General features: G+C 36.9%; 1 protein-coding gene across 1 annotated transcript; it reads left to right on the top strand.

The window, feature by feature from the left end:
* Nucleotides 1-7,326: 7,326 nt before the first annotated feature.
* On the top strand, nucleotides 7,327-9,549 carry LOC137580311 (carboxylesterase 1F). Its single transcript, XM_068294288.1, has 2 exons — nucleotides 7,327-8,304; nucleotides 8,363-9,549. Exons 1-2 carry the CDS (start codon nucleotides 7,369-7,371, stop codon nucleotides 9,473-9,475), a joined length of 2,049 nt encoding a protein of 682 aa, XP_068150389.1. The 5' UTR covers nucleotides 7,327-7,368; the 3' UTR covers nucleotides 9,476-9,549.
* Nucleotides 9,550-22,284: the final 12,735 nt, after the last annotated feature.

The following is a 22,284-nucleotide window of genomic DNA, read 5'->3' on the forward strand; positions in this document are numbered from 1 at the left end:
ACGTTTATCAATGTTGTAAGCAGCTTAATGGAATCGACCGCAAGTCCTAATGCGATAATTCCTCAAAACTGTCTCCCCGACACACTTAGTACCCATTAATGTTTAATGTTCGCCAGGCAAATGGTTGTGGGTTTCGGGCTGGGTCTGCGTCTGCTTCTCGTTCTGGACTGTGGCCGTATCCGTTGTTCTTTGGTGGTTCGATGGACCAGAATAAACCGCAATAATTTGTATGGCAACATTTATTTTAGTTTTGTGCTTAGGCAACTAGCCACAAAAGAGAGCTGAAGTGGAAGACAACTGTGGCAACTTGAAGGCCTGTCAATGGCACAAGGACATGGCAAAAACAAAGATAAGGAGACCAACAGAAAAAAACACACACACATTGAGAATAAACAAAGTAAAATTGAAATGAATGTATAGGGCCAAAAGTTTTCAAAAACAAGGATAAGGAAGTGTAGTGTACTCACCGACACACCCACACACACAAACAAATGACAAAACCAATAACATAATCCTTTTTGCCTTTGGTTTACATCTGTTTGTGTCTGTGCGTTTTCTTCGTCCTTTGCATGCTAGACCGAAAAACTTTTGCGGTTCAATTTGAAAAGGAACTACTGGACGGCAGACAAATAAAATTTTAATTAAACTAATGAAAATGTACAGGCAAAAGGACATAACTTTCGGTTTAATACAGGCCACAAAGGAAGCAGAAGCAGCAGCCGAGGTGGCAGCGGCATCGGTAAGTATCAGGAAATGTTTTTGGCTTCAATTGTTTTCCCTTAATTCAGATGATTTTTCCGTTTTGCTGGATGTTTTTCTTCTTGTTTTTTTTTTTGGAGCGGAACATTAAAAATTAACTGGCGGAATAATCGAAACTGTTAAAACGTTAATTTAACACTTAAACAAGCTAAACCACAGGACAACTCGCAATGGTAAAGTGTGTAACGGGAACTGTCAGTTCGCTTTATCTGTATGTACGTGTATGTGTGTGTGTGAGTGTATCTGTGTGGCATTCCAATTGGCAGCTTTCTCTGTGTGTCACATTTAATGCAAGAACGGAATTCCATTAAACGACAACCGCAGCGCTGCTGACGTCGCTGCCACAAAACCAAACCAAACTGTATCCACCCGCAGCAGCACCGCGACAGCACTCATCCACCCACTCACCCATCCAACCATCTCAGCCTGGCACCCACAAAAGAGGAAACGCATTTGTGGTGCCAAATAAACACGAACATATAGACAACTGAAATATTATAGAGATGATATCGTGTTCACGAATAACTATTCCATATATACATAGATAAATATACTTTGATGCACATACATACATACATGAAGAGATTTACATATATTTCCTTTAAGACATTTCTATATACTATATACTTTTTCTTAATTCTAAGAACAAACAAAAGTTCATCTAAGGGTTTGTCCAATTGTCCAATTTATCATTAATAGGTACATACAAGTTTTAAATTTAAAATTCCAATCTAAGACAAACGAAATTTTCTTCCCAGATTTCCAAATTAAAGATCAAGGAAAATTTATACGACAAATTTCAAAATGTCCATAAAAAGATGGAACCTGCAGTTGAATGCTTTGTCGTTTTTTTTTCGTCTCATGAAGTTTGAATGCCCAACTAACTCAGGATTCTTTAGCAAAGTCTGCTGTTGGTGGTCCCTGAAATAGTTATATAGACAATCTGCTTACCTTTTGTGCAGCCTTTGGCTTAACATCTTATAAATTAGTAAGATTTAATGACCTCTATGAAAAATGGAACAAGAAAAATGAAATTCTAAGAAAAGGTTCTAGAAGTATTGTCTTAAAATATAAGATGACTTCCAAGTAACATTTAATATGGACGACAAAAGTTTAGTTAAGTGTTTTTGGATACTCAACCACAGATTATATTATTATCTAATTTTCAAAAAAACCATAAAACATCTGCCGAAAGTGGGTCAAAGAGGGAAAGTTTCTTAGTCAGCAAATTAACTTTTTGTTGAAAAGATTATGATATAAAGTGAAAATATTGTTGGAACACATTTTTGCTAATGTAAGTGCATCAAATTCCATATTTGTCGTGTCACGATCTCAGCCCTAGAGGCTGGTCTCACTTGCTCACACCATCACTTGACTGCAGTGTGATCCCCGAAACATTTCTCTCATTTCAACCAACCTCATTCCGCCACCCGGAACACGCAGCATATTGCAGATGTTTAAACACAAAGCCGTCTCTCGTCTAAGGGTTGTGGAAAGGTAGGGGGAGTTAAAGAATCACAACGACTTCCACACCACCCAAATTCTCCGCCCACTCCTCCTCCTCAAAGCAAATACATACATGTGGCTTACACATGTATATATGTACATATGTAGGTGAGCGTGTGTGTGTGTGTGAATGTGTGTAGAGTGGGCGCACATAAATTGCAATCGGAATATCAAATTGGCAGTTTGGAGCAGGAGCTGGAAACAGGAGCAGCAAGGAGCAAGGACCAGAAATCGCAGGACATACAACGCGAGCGCCCTTCTGCTTTCTGCCTCCTCCTGTGCGTTGTGATTTTATCAATTCAATAAAAACCAAATAAAATCAGTACAAATGCAAATACCATTAATGTATTGGGTTTAACTTTGTTTTGTTTTGTTGTATATTGTTTTCCTTTTACGATGGCCATGTGCGATGGAGCTATAGGATGAAGGACAAGCGCGGACTGGTCGACAGTCGACTATGAAATATTTTCATATTTATTTATTATTATTTTCTGTTTCTTTTTTTTTTTTTTTTGCTCTCCTCTTTTTTTATGTATATTATTCACGCTCTTATGCGTTTTTATAGTTGACTGGGGACGAAAATATGCGAATTGAGGGTAGGAATACATTTTAAACATTTTATTGGTCAGCAAAAAAAGAGAAGCGGAAAATTGTAATCATTATGTTTTGGAATAAGTTTCAAGGTATAACGAAAATTGTAAAAATAGTAAGGATATCGTCCCTTGTAGGTAAAGAGTTTTATTCTAATTAATAATTATAATTATTAGTCTAATATTTTGTTAAAATACACAAAACTTTAGGTATTTATGGACTAATTCTAAAAGAAAGTGTCATTTCAAATAAGAGACATTCTGAGGTTCGGTTATACCTAAACTAAAGTCCTTTCCTCTTAGGCTTAGAGTATAGGAGATTGATTTGTTCCTCTTTGTTAAACATAAATACAAATTAATATAAATAAAGAGGATTAACTAATATAATTGATTATTTTCCCTCTCTCCATTAATTTTGTCAGCTGTTTTGTTAGTTAATCTCTACCCCCAACTCCTAATGCAATCACAAGGATTTGCTTATACTATTAAATACTAATCTAGCGAACTAATTTCGATTAGAAGTGTGTTCTTTCATTCTCCGTCTCTGTCTTTGCTTTCTGTCTCTTTCTTAATGAACACTTGGCGTGTCTACATTGCTAAAAACAATAAAGAAACGAAAATATCTTTCACTGCTGTTGCTCACCTTTCAACACAAATGCCAAGAGCATATACACAATTCAATTATTATTTTATAATTAATATTTTGCACATCAAAATCGCATCAGCAGCAGGAGCAGCTGCGGAAGCTGCCACTAATTTTCCACGCAACGCCTTCTCCTTCTTCTTGGGAAAATCATGGGCTTGGCTCACGCAACTCACTAAGACACAGAAGGACAGAGAGAGAGAGAGAGGATGACAGAGAGAAAGTAGCTCGAAAAAATCCGTAGCATATTGCGTGTGGCAGGAAAACGAGAAACAAAGCACCCCTAGACCAATAGAGAAAGAAAGAAAAGAAAAAATAAAGATAAATTAGGCTAAAAAGAAATGTATTAGTTGAAAAATATGAACGATGGTGATGTAATTAATAAAAGCAGCTGATGAAAAACTTCTGATTGGAATAGATGACTTAAGGAAATGAAAAGAAAATCCTTCAAAGTTAAAAAAATGAAATTAAGCACTTGATGTGCTGACAAATATAATTAAACTAATGCTTGCATTAAAAAAATTAAACTTTTGGTTGGTCAACCAATGAAAAAACGTGCAAAGATATGTACTTATAAATATATTAATTAAAAATATTAAAATCTATTCTCAAATTGAAATTTTTCTGTTGCCTTTAGCTAGCAATGAATACTTAAGAATATTTATATTTTGAGCAAGTTTAACATTACTTCGAATGAAAATTAAATGTTTCAGTTCTGATATTGAATTAACCTTTTGAGTTAGTTAATTAAGTTTGAGTTAGTAGTTACATTGAAAATATAAGTGCAAGGCGAAACGGAATGACTTCTTTTATAGTCATTAGCATTTCTTGCATTCATTTCATTTCAAACATAATTAAGTAATTGAAATATTTACAGATGGTATAAGTAATCTATGCAAATTTGGCTAAAACTTGTTTTTCTATGAGCTTGTAAATATTTGGTTTTGAAACTTTATAAACCAAATTTGCTTCACATTGTGTTCATTTCAAATTTCCTCCTGTGTATTTGGTATCCACAAAATCAAATTAAAACTCAATCTTGCTTGTAATAATTATTTTTGGTAGCTAGTTTCTCCCTTCCGCTCTGCATAAATGTATCTATTATGGACATGGTCATATTCAGACATTCTCCTCGTCAGCTTGGACTGGAATGTATGTTTGTTTATGTTACTCCTAGATAGGTCTATCAACTTTTATGCAAATTTAAACTCAATTAAAAGCAAAATATTTACTCGATAGCCCTTAAGATTAATAAGTTTTTAAAGACTTCTCTCTGCTGTCAGTTGAGGGAATAAATTGTAAGAGAGATAGAAAAAGCCAGAGAAAGGGACAGATAGAGAAAGTGAGTGAGAGCGTAGACTGAGAGTGTAGCAGAAAAAGATTAATCTCGTTAAATGCTGAGGCGTGCCTGGCCAAGTGGCAAGCCGGATCTGGTGGGAGCTGTGTAAACTTTGCGTGCTTCAAAAGTGTTGCATGCCTCATTCTTAGCCCTATCCTGCACATCCACATCCACATACATACATATATAATTATTCCTTCCTTTAGCTCTGCTGCTCTGTTCTAGCGGCGACAACTCCCAGAAGTATACTTAATTATATTGTCGTAACTTTAAATGTCATTTTGCCATTGTCTACGACACATGAGAGTTTATTTTACACAAAGAGAAAACGAATATTTACAGACATGCTGTTAGACATTATATGAAAGAAATATTTTAAGTTTTCATCATCTCAGAGAAACTTAAATCTAACATAGTTATAGAAAATGTCTTAATTTAAGGATACAAAATCGTTAACATTTCAAACCATTCTTACAGTGTATTGCGAACGGTACAGTGCATAATATTCTCACAGTGTATTTTTGGCTAGCTGGAGACAAATCAGCTGCCCGTACGTGGTCTCTCGTTCTCTTTCTAAACAACAAACATTGAGATTCATGTGGCACAGTCATACAGTTAGCCAGCGCGTGCCATACCGTCCTCCTGCGTTCCTTTCTACCCTCTTATTGCCTAATCCGAATCCCTAATGTTTGATACAGGCTATGTCTCTCTCTCTTGGTGTGCGGGAGGGGTCAAGAAACTTAAAATCACAACATGCGTTTGCTTCATGATATTTGCCAGCTTCCGTTTCCGTTTCACTCCCCACTGCACTACTTCTTTGGCTTTGGCCTTATGTTCCTCTTAGCTGAAAATATGCTGAGGAATATAATTCATCTGGGCAAAGATAATGTGGTTCCTCTTGCCCAGCTGCTGTAAAATATGACATTACGGACTCGTACATACATATATGATGTAGCTCTTTTCTCTGTCTCTATCTCTCTCTCCCTCTGTCTCTCTCTGTCTCACTCTCTGTGAAGATACAAAACGACTTGAAATTCTCATTATTATTTCGCTCATGCAATTTTGAATTTCAACTCACAAGTTTGTAACAATGCCAATGTGGGAAAAACCAAACTGACCAGTTTTACAATTACTTATAAGTAGCTTTATAATACCAAAAGCTGATTGCTGTTGTTTGAGAAGATGTCAGATTCGTAAAGTAGTAATAATCCATCAGTAAATTCAATTGACAGGCAATCTAATGAGCATTTAGATAAATATACAAAACAAATTTAAAAGTCATCAAGCTAATTATAAAAGTCTTATTTAAGTTACAATAATTTGATTTAAACTCCACAAGTTAACACATGTCCGTTTAAATAGTTTTATATATAATTTAAGTTTTTCAATTAATACTAAATTTGTTTAAATTTTAATCTCAACTGAATAAAAGGTCAACGCGACAAATTGTTTAACTTTCATTGACTTGGTAGTGTGACGTATATATAAATTGCACTTTAAGCCAAATTGCCATAACAAGTTTTTGTTATATTACTCATCTTCGTTTTGAAAGAGCATTGATCATTTACTAATTTAAATGTAGGAACCAGTTCTAAGAAGACATCTTAGTCTGTATTAGCAATTCAGACACGATTGATATCTTTAAATGCGCTAATGTGTAAATCCAAGATAAAATATAACAAAATAATGATTTCAGAAAGTCTATACTTAGAATTGAATTAAATATTATTGCTCTTTTACTATAGTAACTAGTAATTACTGAACAACTAAATACCTACTTAATTATTAAACTTAATAAGCGGCTACAGTTTTACTGAATATTAGTGAATTCTAGACTTGAAATGTGTTTTCCAAAATATTTGGATCTTGGATCACTTTTAGAACCTTACGTGGTCAAAATTGGATACAAAACGTTCATTAAAAAAGGTTTGGTTGAAATATATACTTATACACTTTTTTGATAGACACTCCTTTGTAAGGTTGGCTGTATTAAGAAACTTAAAACTTTATGGTTATAGTTTGAAAAATTTATTCTAGTCAATAATCAAAAGTGTCGAAAAAAAAAATGGATATACATATAAACCGCGAACTAGAATAGTTATAATCTAACAGAGAGAAGTCTAGAAGATAATACCCAAAGAAAAAAGCAATAAGAAAAATAATACCACTGTCTAAATTAGTTAGAGTATTTATTCCGAGAACTAGTGAACTTAACTTTAAACTCAAGAGCCATATCTGAGAGTGAATTTCAATTGTCCGGCATAATTGCAAAATACGTGATTAGAATGTTTGAGCAACAAAAGCTCAGTTGAAACAAACATAGTCTTATCCGACTCACAATGAGTAAAATTTATTTAATTTCGTTTTGCTATTTATCAAGAAATAAAAAAGTGTGTTGTTGTTGTTGTTGTTTTTGTTGTATCAGTTTGTAGTTTATCGCCAAGTTGAGCAAAGTAAGCGGCCTTTCTCGTGAGCCAGTGTCGAATCTCTCTCTTGATTCAGTTGCATGTTGACAATCGGAGTGAAACGAAATGTGCACAGCGTCGAAGCGGAACAATTGGTTTCAATGGATGATTGTGCTGTTGCTGCTATTGGCGGTGACCTTGAAACCGAGTCACTCTCAGCCAGGGGAGGAGGACGACAAGTCGGAACATCGTCGAGTCAAGCGTATAGTGGGTGGAAGAACTGCCAAGGCACCGCCAGTCGATGATCCCGTGGTATTTGCACGTCTATTTAATCGCGATGCCCGTGTCGAAGGTTTTCGTAATAGCCGGACGGGAGTTTACAGTTTCTTGGGCATACATTATGCAGAGGCTCCTGTGGGGGACTTGCGTTATGCCCGTCCAGTTTATCGACGTCTTGCCGGTGACATGAATGCCACTAGGTATGGACCGCCTTGTATTCAGCCACATCCGCAGCAACCTCAACGCATTATTGGCAGTGAAGATTGTCTTCTCCTTAATGTGTATACACCGCAAATGCCGGATGAATCAACGGGCTTGCCCGTGTTTGTGTGGATTCACCCGGGTGGTTATCGTTATGGTTCTGCTGCTCAATACGATGCCACTCCAATGGCTCAAAACGGAGCAATTGTGGTGACTCCTCAATATCGTTTGGGATCTCTGGGTATAATGGGAGATGGCACCAAGGAATTCGATGGTAATCTCGCCATGTTTGACTTGGCAGCAGCTCTGCGATGGGTCACCGACTATATATCCTATTTCGGTGGTAATCCAAAGAACGTTCAGGCCATTGGTCACGGCTCAGGAGCGGCCAGTGCCATGTATTTATCCATGTCGAAGACAGCAAGAAGTGCTGGGAATGTACACGGCGTGGTGGCCATGTCCGGAACAGCTTTATCTCAATACGCCACTGATAAGGAGCCCGTGCAGAGTGTTCAGGAAGTGGCCAAGATCAATGGTTGTCCAGCTGGCAATGAACTGGAAATCGTTCAGTGCATGAGAAAGGTGAGAAAAATAAGTTTAAGTAACCCTATGAGTTTATATTTAAAAGTTATTATTTCAGAAATCCGCTGAGGAGATTATCAAGAATGATGATAAGGTGCAAACGGAACGCTTGTTCGGACGTGCTTTGATCAAGGGTCTTACGGGTAATGTGGGTTTCCAGCCGCATATCGAGGGAGAAGACGATGGACGTGCTTTACCCAGCTTGTTGGTGGGCGACCCCGAACAGCAGCTTCGAAGTGGCAATTACTCTGGCATTCCATTGCTAACCGGAGTAACCAAACATGAGACTGCCAATTCGGTGACTGTGGAAACCCTCGATAAAGTTTTTGGTTCAGCTGAAAAGTTTTTGGGTTCCCTCAATGACGCCCTGCACAAGTTGACGGGTTTTCTGCGCATAGATCAAGTGACTGGCGAAATATTGAAACCTGAGTTGCCTGGTCTGACAAGCCTATTGACCCCAACGCTGCAGGATGTGTGGAAAGTGCCACAAACCTTGAATGTCGATCAAGTGTTGTCCAAAGTTGTGGAGTCGACCACAGATGTGCTCTTCAATCTGCCAGCTGTTCTTACCACTCAAGTCTGGTCGCAGTTGGCTCCAGCTTTTATGTACAGCTTTGAATATAACGGCACCAAGTCCAAGGGAATCAATTTCTTACGTGGTCTACCCATAGTCTCACAAACGGCTCAGGATAAACCAGAGACTGTCGGCCATGGCGATGAATTGGGCTACATGTTTGATGCAAATGATATTTTTGGTACTCCTTTGGAGGACACACGACTCACCAGCTCTGAAGACCTAAAAGTGCGGCAAAATCTTATCAATATGTTGGTCCAATTTGCCAAGCAGGGGAAAGAGGATAGCAAATCGACAGGCGTTTCGAAACTTTTCCAGAGTGTCACGGGGAAGGCCACACCTTTTATTAAAATCGACACCAAACTGGAAACTTCCAATGATTTTCGTTTCTGTGAACTATCTGTGTTGGGTGCTTCACTTTCACCTCTAAGTTCGACAAGTTGCGAGGCCTTTGGCAATCTTCTGGGTCAATTGGGTGGAGGACTTGGCAAGACACTTGGCGGAGTTGGCAATACACTTGGATTGGGCGGTCTCGGAGGTGGCGGCGGTGGTGGTAAAAGACGTGCCGGTGGTACACTTGGCCTGGGTATTCTCTAATATGTATCTAAGTTTAATGTTTATGCGACAGCAAATAATTGTGATTAATTAAAAATTTAGTCATTGAAATGAAATTTTTGTTGTACTTTCTGCCTTAACAGATATTTTCCTGTCCGTATAATCACTTCAATGGGAAAATAATTTGTCCTGTTGCATATTGAATAAAGCTGCTTTGCTCTCTATTGATTTAAGCCGTCGCCATGACCCGAAACCCAGCACCCGTCGCTCAATTAGCACAACTCTGTGTGTCGGCTCAATGCTTGCCACACTAATCTCTCTATTGACTTTGGTCTGTCCACAAACCAGCTACTCCCCAGCCTGCTCCTCCTCCTGCACCTCCCACTATGAAACGGCAGCCGCAACTGAAACGCGGCGATAAGCAAATTTCCGGCGCGCAAAATTTAAACAAAAGAGAGAAAATTTGCATGGCTATGGCGTGGGGGGCAAAACTTGTGGGCAGATCTTAGCCTGGCAGCAGTTTTATATACATTTTTGGATAATGTTGATGTTGGTTGGCACTGGCAACAGTCTGAGCAAACAATGAGCATAAGCTGCTGCTCCTGCTACTGTAGATGATGTGGGCTTGATTCTGGTCGACGGGCTTGAGTTGGGGATTGAGATTTAACTGGAGGGTCTTGGTGTTGCCTTGACGCCTTTTGTACAAATTCCTTGCACGCGTTCAACTATTGAGCAAGAAGCCAAAAAGTTGAAACTAAAGCCGGCTTATGTTGTTGCTGTTGTTGCTTCAAGTGATGATATTAATATTATTAAAACTAATTTCATGAATTGAAATGCTCCTCCGGGTAATATTCTTAAGCCAACTCAAGCTTTAAATATTTTCATGATGTTACATTGAGTAACTTAAAAATAAGTTATATTGATTATTGAAATGGTATTTAAAATGTCAATTTCTAATATATGTATTAGGCAAAGGAGCCAGAGAGCTTCTCTAATAAAATAAAACTAAAGAGACATTTGAGTTTGTCCTTTACGAATAAGAAAAAATAACACGAAAATGTCAATGATTTCATTATTTTATACCCTTGCAGAGTATATTATAGAATTTGTCAGATATTTGTGATACACAAATGCAGAAAAAGATTCTTCCGACATTATAATGATGTCTCTTTTACTATCTGTTGAAAGATAAGATGGGAAAGTTAACTGCTTCGCACTATAACTTTTTACATATAGTGTTATGGGAACGATCGGTCGGTATGTTGGCGGATCTCTAGCAATTGACCTACTTGATGTACATTTCAAAAAGGTAAATCGTAATCTATAAAATTTATTTTAAAAACAGAAAACTGAAATATTACATCACTTACTTGCATTAAAAACTAATAGATAAGTTGTCTGTTTTAAGTTTAGCATTTAAAAAGTTGATGACTATGACTACCATTGATTGTTTTACTCAAATGTGTTCATATTCTTCAATACTTTACATTTAACTTTTAAGAAAAAAAGTGAAGAAATGGCATTATAAAGTTTATAAATTGAAAGGAAAACAATCTACTTTTTCAAAATGTAATCTCTACTTAAATTTGTTAGTGAATATTCTCCTTCGCCTTAAGAGGAAATATGAGCAGAGTCCTTTCTGCTCTTTTATGCAATTACAATTGGAAAACTTTGATGTATTAATCATTTGTTGCCTTAGCAAATGGCGACATCTGTGACAATATTAATGGGGCAAGAAAGATTTCCAAGTAAATGCAAAGAGAAAACTTTACAATTAATTAGGCCCCTAGCATCTATGTAACAGATGATAAACGATGATTATAGTGCATAGTTGCCGACTTTGAGCCATAAATAGAAGATGTCTCCATTGTTTTTAATGATGGGCAATAAAAATTACCAATGCGAAACGTATAATAAATGATTTCATTGGAAAGCCAAGTGAGACAGAGAAATAGAGGTAAGATAAAAGCGAGCGGGGAGAAACAAAGTTTAATCACAGCCAGCTGTTAACCCTAGCTCTTTGAAGTTACATCGTGATAATCCCCCTTCAATCCTCACTAACCCAGACATCGTGTAGTTCATTATCAAGCTGTTTACCTGGCCAAAAAACTTCAATTGGCATAAATCACAGACAGTTTTATGGGCTAAAGTGTCGTTCAATTTCCCAAAGTTTTTGCGGTAGTACCCGTAATTGTAGCAGTTTCCTAGTTGTTGCCCCCCTACCAACAAACTCACAATCATTCCCTTCCCTTACCTCATGCAATTTTTCTTCATTAATGTGTAGTTACGCAATTTCCGTACACAACAAAAAAAAAAAACTTTTGCTCCACGTTGCGTTAATTTTGGCCAATTCAAATGGGTGAAATTGCAACCATCATCATCATCCCTCTCCATTCTCATCTCCCTTTTAGTCTCCCATTCAGCTTCAGTCTCCATGCTCCCTCATTCTGCTCATCCTCCCTTCACATCATACAGTGTATAGTCATCATTTCGCTTTTGTGGCCAGCCTATTTCGAGTCTTTTGGCAAATTAGTTCCGCCCCTCGATTTATATTGTCATTTCGTGCGTTTCGATTGTGTAAAGCAATTTCCTAGGCAGTCAGCCGGTAGTTGGTAGTTCTAGTTTGGACCAGCTCCAGCTCCTGCTCCTGCTCTTCATCCTCCTTCTCCTTATAGCTATTTCATCAATTTTGGTACAGAAGTTACGGCATTGCGGCGTGTTTACTGGTGAATAGGAATTTAGACTTCTTCCTCTTCTCATTTCGATGTCTCCCCTCTGTCGTGGTCATGAGAGGGGGTGTCTACTAAGGTGCATAAATTAGGCTAGTCATTTACTGTTAATGGTAGTTGGGGGCAAACAGCTGTGCTTACTTTGGGGTGTGTCTGTATATGTGTGTGTGTATATCTAGTACATTGAGATGTTGTGTACTCTTTAAATTACTTTACAAGCCTTTTGTGGAAAGAGATGAGAACGAGAGATAAGGTTAAACAAAAATTGGGCTTAAATCCAGTCTCGTTAATGGCAAATTGAAAATTCCAATTAAACAACAAAAATGACCCAATGGCCATGTTAAGCCATAAAAATGTCTAAATGATTCATAGTATCAATTCTTACATTTGTAATGCTAGCACATGTGACCCCAGTAGGTCCAGTTGTAGATATAAAACTGAAAATCTGAAATTTTACTTGCTGGAAGTAAATGCATACGTCGAAAATTCAACAAACTTATAACCAGAGATATCAGATCTTCAATAGTGCTGAAAGTGATGAGGTAGTAGATATTGATGTAAGCTAGATGATGTCGTATGAGTAAACAAATTATGAGTATTTTATCAGTTTAGAAAAAAAAACCTTCGCAAATGAAAGCAAATTGCTATAGTTAAACTAGAACAAAATACTTTCAATATGCATATAATAAGGATAAGGATTTTGAGAACTTTTTAAAGCTTCAGTTTGTTGATATATTAAGAGTATGCCCAAAAAAAAATCTACAAAAAAGATGATGGCATATAAAATAGGCATCCCAGTTGGCTAGATAATGCAATATGATTTTAGACAAAATAAATAAACTAAATTTATTCAATAAGTAAAGCTTCTGCTGTACTCAGAAGCAGAATTTTCCTTTAAATAAGAAATGGCATTATTTAAGAGGTACTCAAAACTCGATTGTCATTGCATAATTCGTAAAATGCCTCATGCAGTATGCAGTCTGGCCATGCCATCCAGAGGCAACAATTGGTCTAATCCAAATAATGGAATTTTGATGCCAATGCCTATGCTATTGGCAGGTTCAGTTCTATGCGGCACACGGCCTGTCTATCAGTTTGTCTATCGATGAGAAACCCATAAAAGACTAGGCAGGAGACGTGTGCATATTGTGTGCGGGCGGTGGGTGGGTCGATTGGTCGGTTGGTCGGTCGGTCGAGCCTGTCATCCTCAATTTGGGCAAGCCACTTTCGACCATTGTTCACAATTTGACATAAGCAAAAATCCAATCCCTTTTGAGTGGCTTTTGAGTGTGCGGGACAGGCGAACTTCATGTCTTTGTTCCATTGCTTTGACAACAAATAACTGCATCGGCTTACCCTTTACGTTTTTAAGCCCATCATGCTCTAATTAAAATTGATTACCATAATTAGTATTGATTGAACTGAAACACGCACATTGACCAATACGTCGCACATTGGTTATGAACTATGCATTGCATTCTCTATTTGTTATCTGCCTGACAATGTGTGGTTTTTATAGTTTAGATATGATAATTTTAAGTATTTATAAAATTATTGCAACAATCGTTGTAATCTTGATGTACATATGTTTTGGATAACCACCCAAATCATTTGTTGTCTTCATTTGTTTGAATAAGATACAATTAGTCTATAACTTTTTACGATGAATGCCCTTTCATTAATTAAACGATAGGTTAACCTTATCTTCAAGTCTAGATACATAAGTACCAGGATGTTGGACTAACTTTAAGTACTTTTCTTCACTTTAAGTGGTGATGGTATTTAACCTTATCTTTATTACCTTGTCAATAACGTTTTAACTACAATTTTTAAGTATTCGGAATGAATCTAAATTTATACACTTAACGGTCATAGTTCGAAACGGATCTACCTTACATTTATATCTCTTAAGCTTAAACTTTATGCCCAATATTAAATGTCTTGAATTGGCCTTAATTCTGACACTTAATTGTCCTTATCTTTATTCCTAATGGTTATAATTTTAGCCCAGCAATGATATAGATCTAACCTTATTTCTAATGTTAACAGTTTTGATGTGTTATAAAAGTTTTGTTAACCAAAGTAGAAAAACCACCTCCAGCTCTATGTTTTTTATCGATTCCCCATGGACTCGTGGAGTTCGTGTTTCTTAATTTCAAATGTTAACAGTTTTGACCTGGGGCTACGATGGTATTAACCAATGTATTGAGCATAACACCTTTTTGTTGGCCGCTACCACTTGATAATTATCTGCACGCAATTGGTCTAGCTTATTGATTACCCCAGAAGTTTTCCCATTCGTCCTTTTTCCTAGTTTTGGCGTGGCGCACTGCCATCGACCTGATGGCCGATGCCATGAATTATTTATGCCGTTGATTGTTTTTGACATCTGCTGTAATTGACACTTTTCGCATGCTTCCCTTAATGGAGGAAGACTTGTCGCTGTATCTATCTTTAGATGTATGTATATGCATGTAGAAACCGCAAAACCCACACTCGCCGCTGCCACAAACAACTGACTTAGCCTAATGGCTTTGGATGGATGGAAGTGACATCAATTTCAGGACATATGAGTACAATCTATATTTGCAAAATATCCAATTACATGGCATTTAATCAAATGATGAAATATATCCACAAGTATTTACATTTATGTATATGATATCAATTTGCAACATTTAACTAATAACTAAACATATAAAGTTACAAATTCAATGTTATATAAGAGAAGATAAATGTAATCCCATTCCAAATGGAAGGGATTCATCTCATCTCGAAATCAACGATGAATGCAAGTTGGTTTTACAAGCCCTGCGGGTGCCCTGACAACATTTTCCAGCATGATGGCTCCTCCTTAAAGCCCCCAACTCAGAAATCCAACCCTATTCGAAGTTATATGGCAGCTGGGGTGCCAAGTGCATTGGAATGTGTGGCAGCTGCAATTGTGCGGCAATAAATTATTGTGCAACACGCAGACATGATAGAGAGGGATGCAGACTCATTCTCGCTGAGCCCCGAGTACTGAGCTCTGAGTCCTGAGTGAGTGGCAGTGAGCAGAGTCGAGTTGTCGGCATGGTAATGAATGCTACGAAAGCTTTTTGGTTTTGGTCTGGTTTTTTTTTTCTTTTTTACTTTATTTTTAACAATTTTTTAACTTAAAAATTACGACTACGCTGACAATTTGCCATAAAAAAAGCGACAGACTGAAATTGCGGAGACTGTGCAGACTGGCTTGCCCTCGGCTGACTTTTGTGCTGACTTGACTGTGATGGCAAGTGGCGAGGGTATGAAAGAAGGTCGTGCCTGTGGACTCAAAACTCTTTTATGCTTCTAGAGATGAACTAACTAGAAACTATGCTTCTTTGCTGGATGTAGGTTCTGACTTTAAAATTTTGTCAAACTTTATACAAAGGGATCAATAAGATGGTTTTATGTGCTTATACAGCATAGGCCGAAATACTAGGTACAAATTCATTCATTAATTATAAATTTGTTTCAACCTTTGTAAATAATATCAAAACATTATTAATATGAGCCCTGTGACATGAAGCATATATGAAGCATTCTTTTACATTACTTGTTACATCATTTTTGGGACAATGCTTTGCCTTACTTCTCTTAAGCTATTTCATTGTTTCAATGATCTATTTTTATAGACCTGTACTAACTTCTGATTTGGATTTATCAGAAATATCCTACTTGTACAATTGATATCTAGTTATTATCATATTAGATCGAGTTTAGCGCCTAATACACTATTAGTTATAATCTCACGCTGTCATCTCTAACGATGAATTTCCTTCACACTGCTGACTGTTGGATTTTTGCAGTGCTTTTGTTATATGTACATACATACCCCTTTGATGTACCTTGAAATTCGCATGTGAGTGCAATATTTTACTTTCCCAAACGGTTGGGTTGGTTAAGGCTCATTTGTCAAATGTCATGACTTGATGATGCAATTGTTGTTGTTGTTGTTGCTGATGTGGATGTGGATGCGAATGCTGTGAATGTTGATGTTGTTGGAGTCTTCATTTAGTTTGCACACAGATTTACGAGTCTTTGTTCCATTGGAAAATTATTTAAATTTTCCCTTTTGTCTTTCGTAATGTGGAGTTTCCTTTCTCCATTCATGGCTTATTTACGCATTTTTTGTTTGCAAAACAAAAACTCTGTCAACTGTCAGTCAAAAAGCTTTTTACCTGTTACTGTAACTTAAGTAAACATATCGTATTACTGCCTTTCTCGACCTCCTGCTCCCTCTCCCCTTGAAGAAAATAAGGGTTAGTTGTCAAAGAATAATAACACTTAAAGTTAAGAAAAACAGCTAGACACACCCCCCACACATCAAAGATGTGTCTTTGAAACCACCCTCATCTAGGAAAACTTCCCACTTCCATTCCTCTCCCCACCATCAGCCATTTGGCTATGACAATTTATGCGTTTTTAAAGACTTTTACCATTCGCCGTGTTTATCTATTCTTTTTTTCCAAGTCTAGTTGATTTTTTCTTTCTTTCGTTCGTCTGTTAACGCTCGCTTGCATTTTACCCTAAGAAAATATTATTCTTTAATTTCTGCTTTACTGCATTTTTCTACCTTTCACGTTGTATTTCTGTTTTTTCTTGCAGCTTTTTTTGAGATTCGTCAGGCAGCCAAAAGGCATAAATACACAATGCATACCGATATGAGGAGTCACCTTTCTCGTTATTTCGTTTTCATCTTTTTTTTTCTTTGTGGGGTAAAAGTTTTCAATTGGTTTTCCTTTGCTTCTTATTGCAACGCTTACAAAAATCGTTGCATAAGTTTTGGGGTGCAACCATTCACACACACACACACATACATGTGGGTATGTATACATACATATTCGTGGTAAAAGTTTTGTGCTCTGCAATCTGCAGAATTGCAGATGTCTTTTTATATCTTCTCCTTCTCAAGCTGGTTAATTGTCAGGCAAAAATTTCTTGCTTCATTGAATTCAAAGTAAAGTTTGTATCCAAAACGACATAAAAGTAGATAATACAGAAAGAAAAACTTTTTGCTTTTACCATTTTGAGTAAAATTTATAGCCAAATGGTACATGAATAAGGCAAAAAGGAAGAGTCTAGAAGAAAAACTAAAAAAGTTGGTGCAAATTGTGTTCCTTATGTTGGGAAAATGCATTGTTTATTGTGCTTCGATTGAATTCAGTTTACCTCAATATCGTTTAGCTAAGAGCTGTAGTCGGAATATCTAAAGTTTATCCAAATTTAATAATTGAAAGACAAATTATAAGACTAATGGTCTTCGTAGAAGTCCTGATTAACTGGTATTTTTATCAATCTCATCTGTACCTGTTCAATCTAACAAATGCTTGCAAAACGTTTTTTAAAACGACTTCAAAATGAATTAGATGTTATTATCAGAGATTAAGATTCAGCGGTGTTTAAAAACATATTAAAATTAAGCAATTCTTATGTCTAGAAAAAAGACCAAACAATTTTAATTAAAACTCCTTCTCAATCCATCCATCAAAGTGAAGTAGAAATTCAAAATCAGAACCAACCACCCAACATTACCACACAGCATGGCAGCAGCATGGAGTCGACTAGTTAAGTCCTCTAAATCCTACACGTTGATAGCCTTGTGTAAGGAAAGTATGAAGAAGAAAGTGGAAGCTCCATATATGTACATAGTTAAATGCGAATACGAGTATATATACATACCTATACATATACATATAGGTACGTGTAAATATTTTGTGTGGGGCAAAATCTGACTGTGGGCACGGGGAAGAGCATTAATCATATTAAACAGCGTCGCAGACAACGGCGGGGATTTCATTTTTGTGTGTTCGTCACACAGTGCGTATGATTATTACCACTATTATTAATATTATCATGTGCTTGGCTTGACTTGGCGCCTGGAGCTTGTTTTTGTCGACAATGAGGACAACGACAAGGATGCGAATGTGTATCCGAACAAGGATGAGAACGAGCACAAGGCTGTGGATGGCAAAGTCATCGTCATTGCAATTATTTACAAAATCAAAGCACGTTCTCGCTGTGCTTTTATGCGTTTACGTGTGTGTCTGTATTTGCAAATGTGTGTGTGTGTGTGTGTATTTTGCACTAAAATACTTTGAGCCGACTTTGCTTATTACGGCATACACAGAGCGAGAAATGTAAAAGAGAGAGAGAGAGAGAGAGATAGAGAGAACCGTACACAATCCTCAATTGTTGACAGAGACCAAGTCTCATTTATACTTTAGCCAAAAGGATAAAGCCTTTAAGCCAAGAAGCGGATATTTTTACTATCACATTTTTATATTTTTTTTCCTATAACATTTTAGTTCTATTGGGTTATAGGTTCAGATTTTTATGGTTAAAGATAAAAGTACAATTTGCTTAGAAACAAAATGACAATTTTACATGGTTTGGTTTGGAAATCTGTTCAAAATAATTGTTAAATATAGAAAAAAAACTCCTGTCCAAGCCAAAATTGTTTGTTGGCTTTTATTTTCTGTATGCTTTGTATGCATTTTAAGGACTTTCAATGGATTTTGGATCTATCGCAAACCCTTAGAAACTATCTAAAAGTAATCTATAAAAATCTTAAGCTATGATCGCTTGAAACGCTTTATTTGCGTTACTTTTGCTCCGAGTTGCTTAAAATTCTAAAGACATAAGATGAAAAGGAGATAATTTTATGTCTCTCCTATAAAATATAAGCTGCAGTTGGGTCTAAGTTAACATTCTATATTAATTGTACCCCAAATAAACAATTTTGGACAATTTCTTGACCGTCTATTGTTAGGAATAAATTTGTATTCGGAGACTTTATGTAAATATAAAAATTTTGAAGTCTTAAGAAATTGCTTTTAAACTTTTCTTTTCTTATTATTTGAAAAGTTTTAAAATGTGCTGCATAGACTTTTCTCTACTTTTACCCCATTGTGAACCACTTTGCTTAATGACAGGATACTTTGGAAAATTCTCAGCAGCCTCAACTTTTAATTTCCCAGTTTGCCCATCTAGCTGAGTTAACCATTTCCATTAGCATATATATATACATACATATACTTCAGCTCATCAGTCGAAATGCAGTCATAAACAACAAAACTTTTGTTTGTTAATCCACGCATGCAGCCGCCTTTCACCTCATCCCCATCTTCGCATCCATTCTGGGCCCCATCTTGGGGTTGTCTATAAAGTCAGCCTTCTCTGCCATTTGCCCTGCAACTTCTGAGTCCAATGCTGTGTTCGTTTTCATTTCCTTCTCCTTTTTTTATTTTTAATTTAAATTGACAACATCAAGCAGTTAAGTACTTGCAGCGACATTTTAATAGCTTGTAAGCCCCACGAGTAACCAAAAAACTTCCCCTCGTCTCCAAAAAAAAAAAAAAGAGACGACTCCACATCAACCTAAAGAAAATAAATACAACGGACGCTTATTTGCATATTCCCAAACGTAAATACGCGCCATTTTTATTTGCTTCACTGTGTATTTTTTCTTCTATTTTTTTTAATTTTGATACACTTTTTTTTTAAAACCAGAGGGCCGGGGCTAACTTCGACCGCGTCAAAGTTTGTATACCCTTGCAACTTTTTTGGTAACTCTATCCTTACCTATTAGCCATCAATGTGGAAGAACGTTTTATCTAAAAAGGCTTAAGCTTGAGAAAGAAAGGCCTACAATCATAGGAAATAACGAAGATATTGATCAAAGTCACTGTTTTCCACCGATCGTTCCTATGGGAGCTATATGATATAGTCACCCGATCTTTATCAAATTCGGCACAGTCATTAACATATATATTAAATTAAGAAATGTTTAATTTAAAAGCAATCGCGTTAAAAGTAACGAAGTTATTTACAAAAGTCACTGTTTTCGACCAATCGTTCCTATGGGAGCTATATGATATAGTCACCCGATCTTGATCAAATTTGGCATAGTCGCTTATAGGCATAGTAAACTCACTAATATTAAGTTTCACGACAATAGCTCAGAAAATAACGAAGTTATTGAGAAAGTCACTGTTCGTGACTTGGCCGTTTGTATGGGAGCTATATGATATAGTCACCCGATCTTGATCAAATTTGGCATAGTTGCTTATACGCGTAGTAAACTCTCTAATATTAAGTTTCACGATAATAGCATAGAAAATAACGAAGTTATTGAGAAAAGTCACTGTTCGTGACTTTGGGGTTTGTATGGGAGCTATATGATATAGTGGTCCGATCCGGCTGAATCCGAGATATACAACGCCTGCAGTAAATACAAGCCTACGTGCAAAATTTCAGCTCTGTAGCTCTTACGGTCTAGGAGGAGTTTGCGTTGATCCAGACGGACGGACGGACGGACGGACGGACGGACGGACGGACGGACGGACGGACGGACGGACATGGCTAGTTGAACTCGTCTCGTCGTGCTGATCAAGAATATATATACTTTGTATGGTCGGAGATGCTTCGTTCTATGCGTTGCACACTTCTGACCAAAATTAATATACCCTTTTTGCAAGGGTATAAATATATATGTGTGTATATTTGGGCACTCAACGAATCCTGGTTGCGTTTTAATACCTCATGGTTAAGCAAGAAGAATAGGGTATATTAGACCAAGGAAGAAGAATAAAAAATCTTCAAGAAAGATACCCATTAAAAGGTTTACCTTAAAAGAAATTGATATTAGAAGCTCTAACTTAGCCTTCTAGATGATTACCTCTAATCATTTAATTTTATCTTTACAGGTAACTCAGCAAGTCGACACTTTCAGAGTGTTGACATAAAATTTTGCCCTTTTGCTTTTCATTTTTAAAGGGACCAAATTTGCATAAAGTGAAAACAAGCATTTTAATTTCTCTCGACGTAGCAAAAATAAAATGTGCGACAGCATATACGATGAGGTAGTAAACGTTAGCATTTACCGGTAGTGGCTCCACAGCTGATTCTCTCCGCCTGGTCGCCTGCTGCACTTACCCAGCCCATTTCAATCCAGGCGGACGCAACGCATCCATCGCAACTCCCCCGAGCGTTAAAAACTTTCGCAAAGAGAGAGAGAAAGAGAGTCCTTCACAGAATAAAAAAAAAGTGGTGAATGGTGGCAAGAAACGGAGGACAGTCGTAATTGTTGGGGAACTGGGGAGTAAAAAGCGCAAATGCCCACAGACAAAACAAACCAATTTAAATTAGACTGCCTGCTGGGTTGATCTTGCCCAGTACTCCAGTATTTACGTTCTGGGGCTAATATTTCGACGGTTAAAATAATAAAAAACGTAAGAGAACTACAAAAACCAAGGGGAAACTTTTGAGCTTTCAACTTTTGACATTTGCCTTGCACTAAATGAAAATGGGAAATTGCAAGTGGGGTATTTCGGATTGTGTTTTTATGGGGATTGGTTCAATGATAAATGTGCATTTTGTGTGTTGTTTGTTGTGTTTTTGAAACAGTTAACCGCAATGAGAAATTTACGTTACATCAACAAACGCACTGGAGTAACGTTTACGTTAACAAGAAGTGGGGAAATATTTTGGAATAGGAATAAATACTTGCCACGCCTGGCAGTTTAATATAATTTAAACCCATCAACATTCCAACATAGATACATTTCACTGTCTGAATTCGTTATGTGGTGACGTTGAAGAAGTTGGTGGTTTGAGTGGTGTCCTTTTGTTGCCGGCTGTCAAGTAGCCCCACCGTTTCGTCGTAGTCGTCGTCTGCCTTTTGACGCTTAGCCCCATAAATTAACAGGGCACTTGGCAGGGCATCTTCAAACATTCCGGTTTAGTCATTTGCCTGGATACACAAACAAAACTATTAAGTGGGCATATAATACTGGATATGTGAGAATACATAAAATTAAAGGACCTTTTCAAGTGGGAAAAGGAGTCAAGTTGGCATTTGCTTAAACATATTTGAATGTCTGTCTGCCAGTTTATTTTTATTTCTCGTGTGGGTTGTTGTTTTCTGAAATAAATAGAAAATGCTAAATGCTAAGCATACGGAAATTTTTGTTTCCTTAAGAAAATTGGAGTTTATAATTGTAATTCTGAAATTTTTAATATTTAAGCAAAACTATTCAGAGCATTAGGATAAGAGGTTTTCAAATTTGCTTACTTGAAATTTGATATGCGTTTTTTCGA

The sequence above is a fragment of the Drosophila tropicalis genome, unplaced genomic scaffold (assembly GCF_018151085.1).
Source record: "Drosophila tropicalis isolate 14030-0801.00 unplaced genomic scaffold, ASM1815108v1 contig_845, whole genome shotgun sequence".
NCBI lineage: Eukaryota > Metazoa > Arthropoda > Insecta > Diptera > Drosophilidae > Drosophila > Drosophila tropicalis.

Excerpts from the sequence above, each read along its gene's own strand:
- LOC137580311 (XM_068294288.1), top strand. The coding sequence starts at position 7,369 with ATGTGCACAGCGTCGAAGCGGAACAATTGGTTTCAATGGATGATTGTG. Across the intron at positions 8,305-8,362 it reads TCGTTCAGTGCATGAGAAAG|AAATCCGCTGAGGAGATTAT; the intron begins GTGAGAAAAATA and ends TTATTATTTCAG.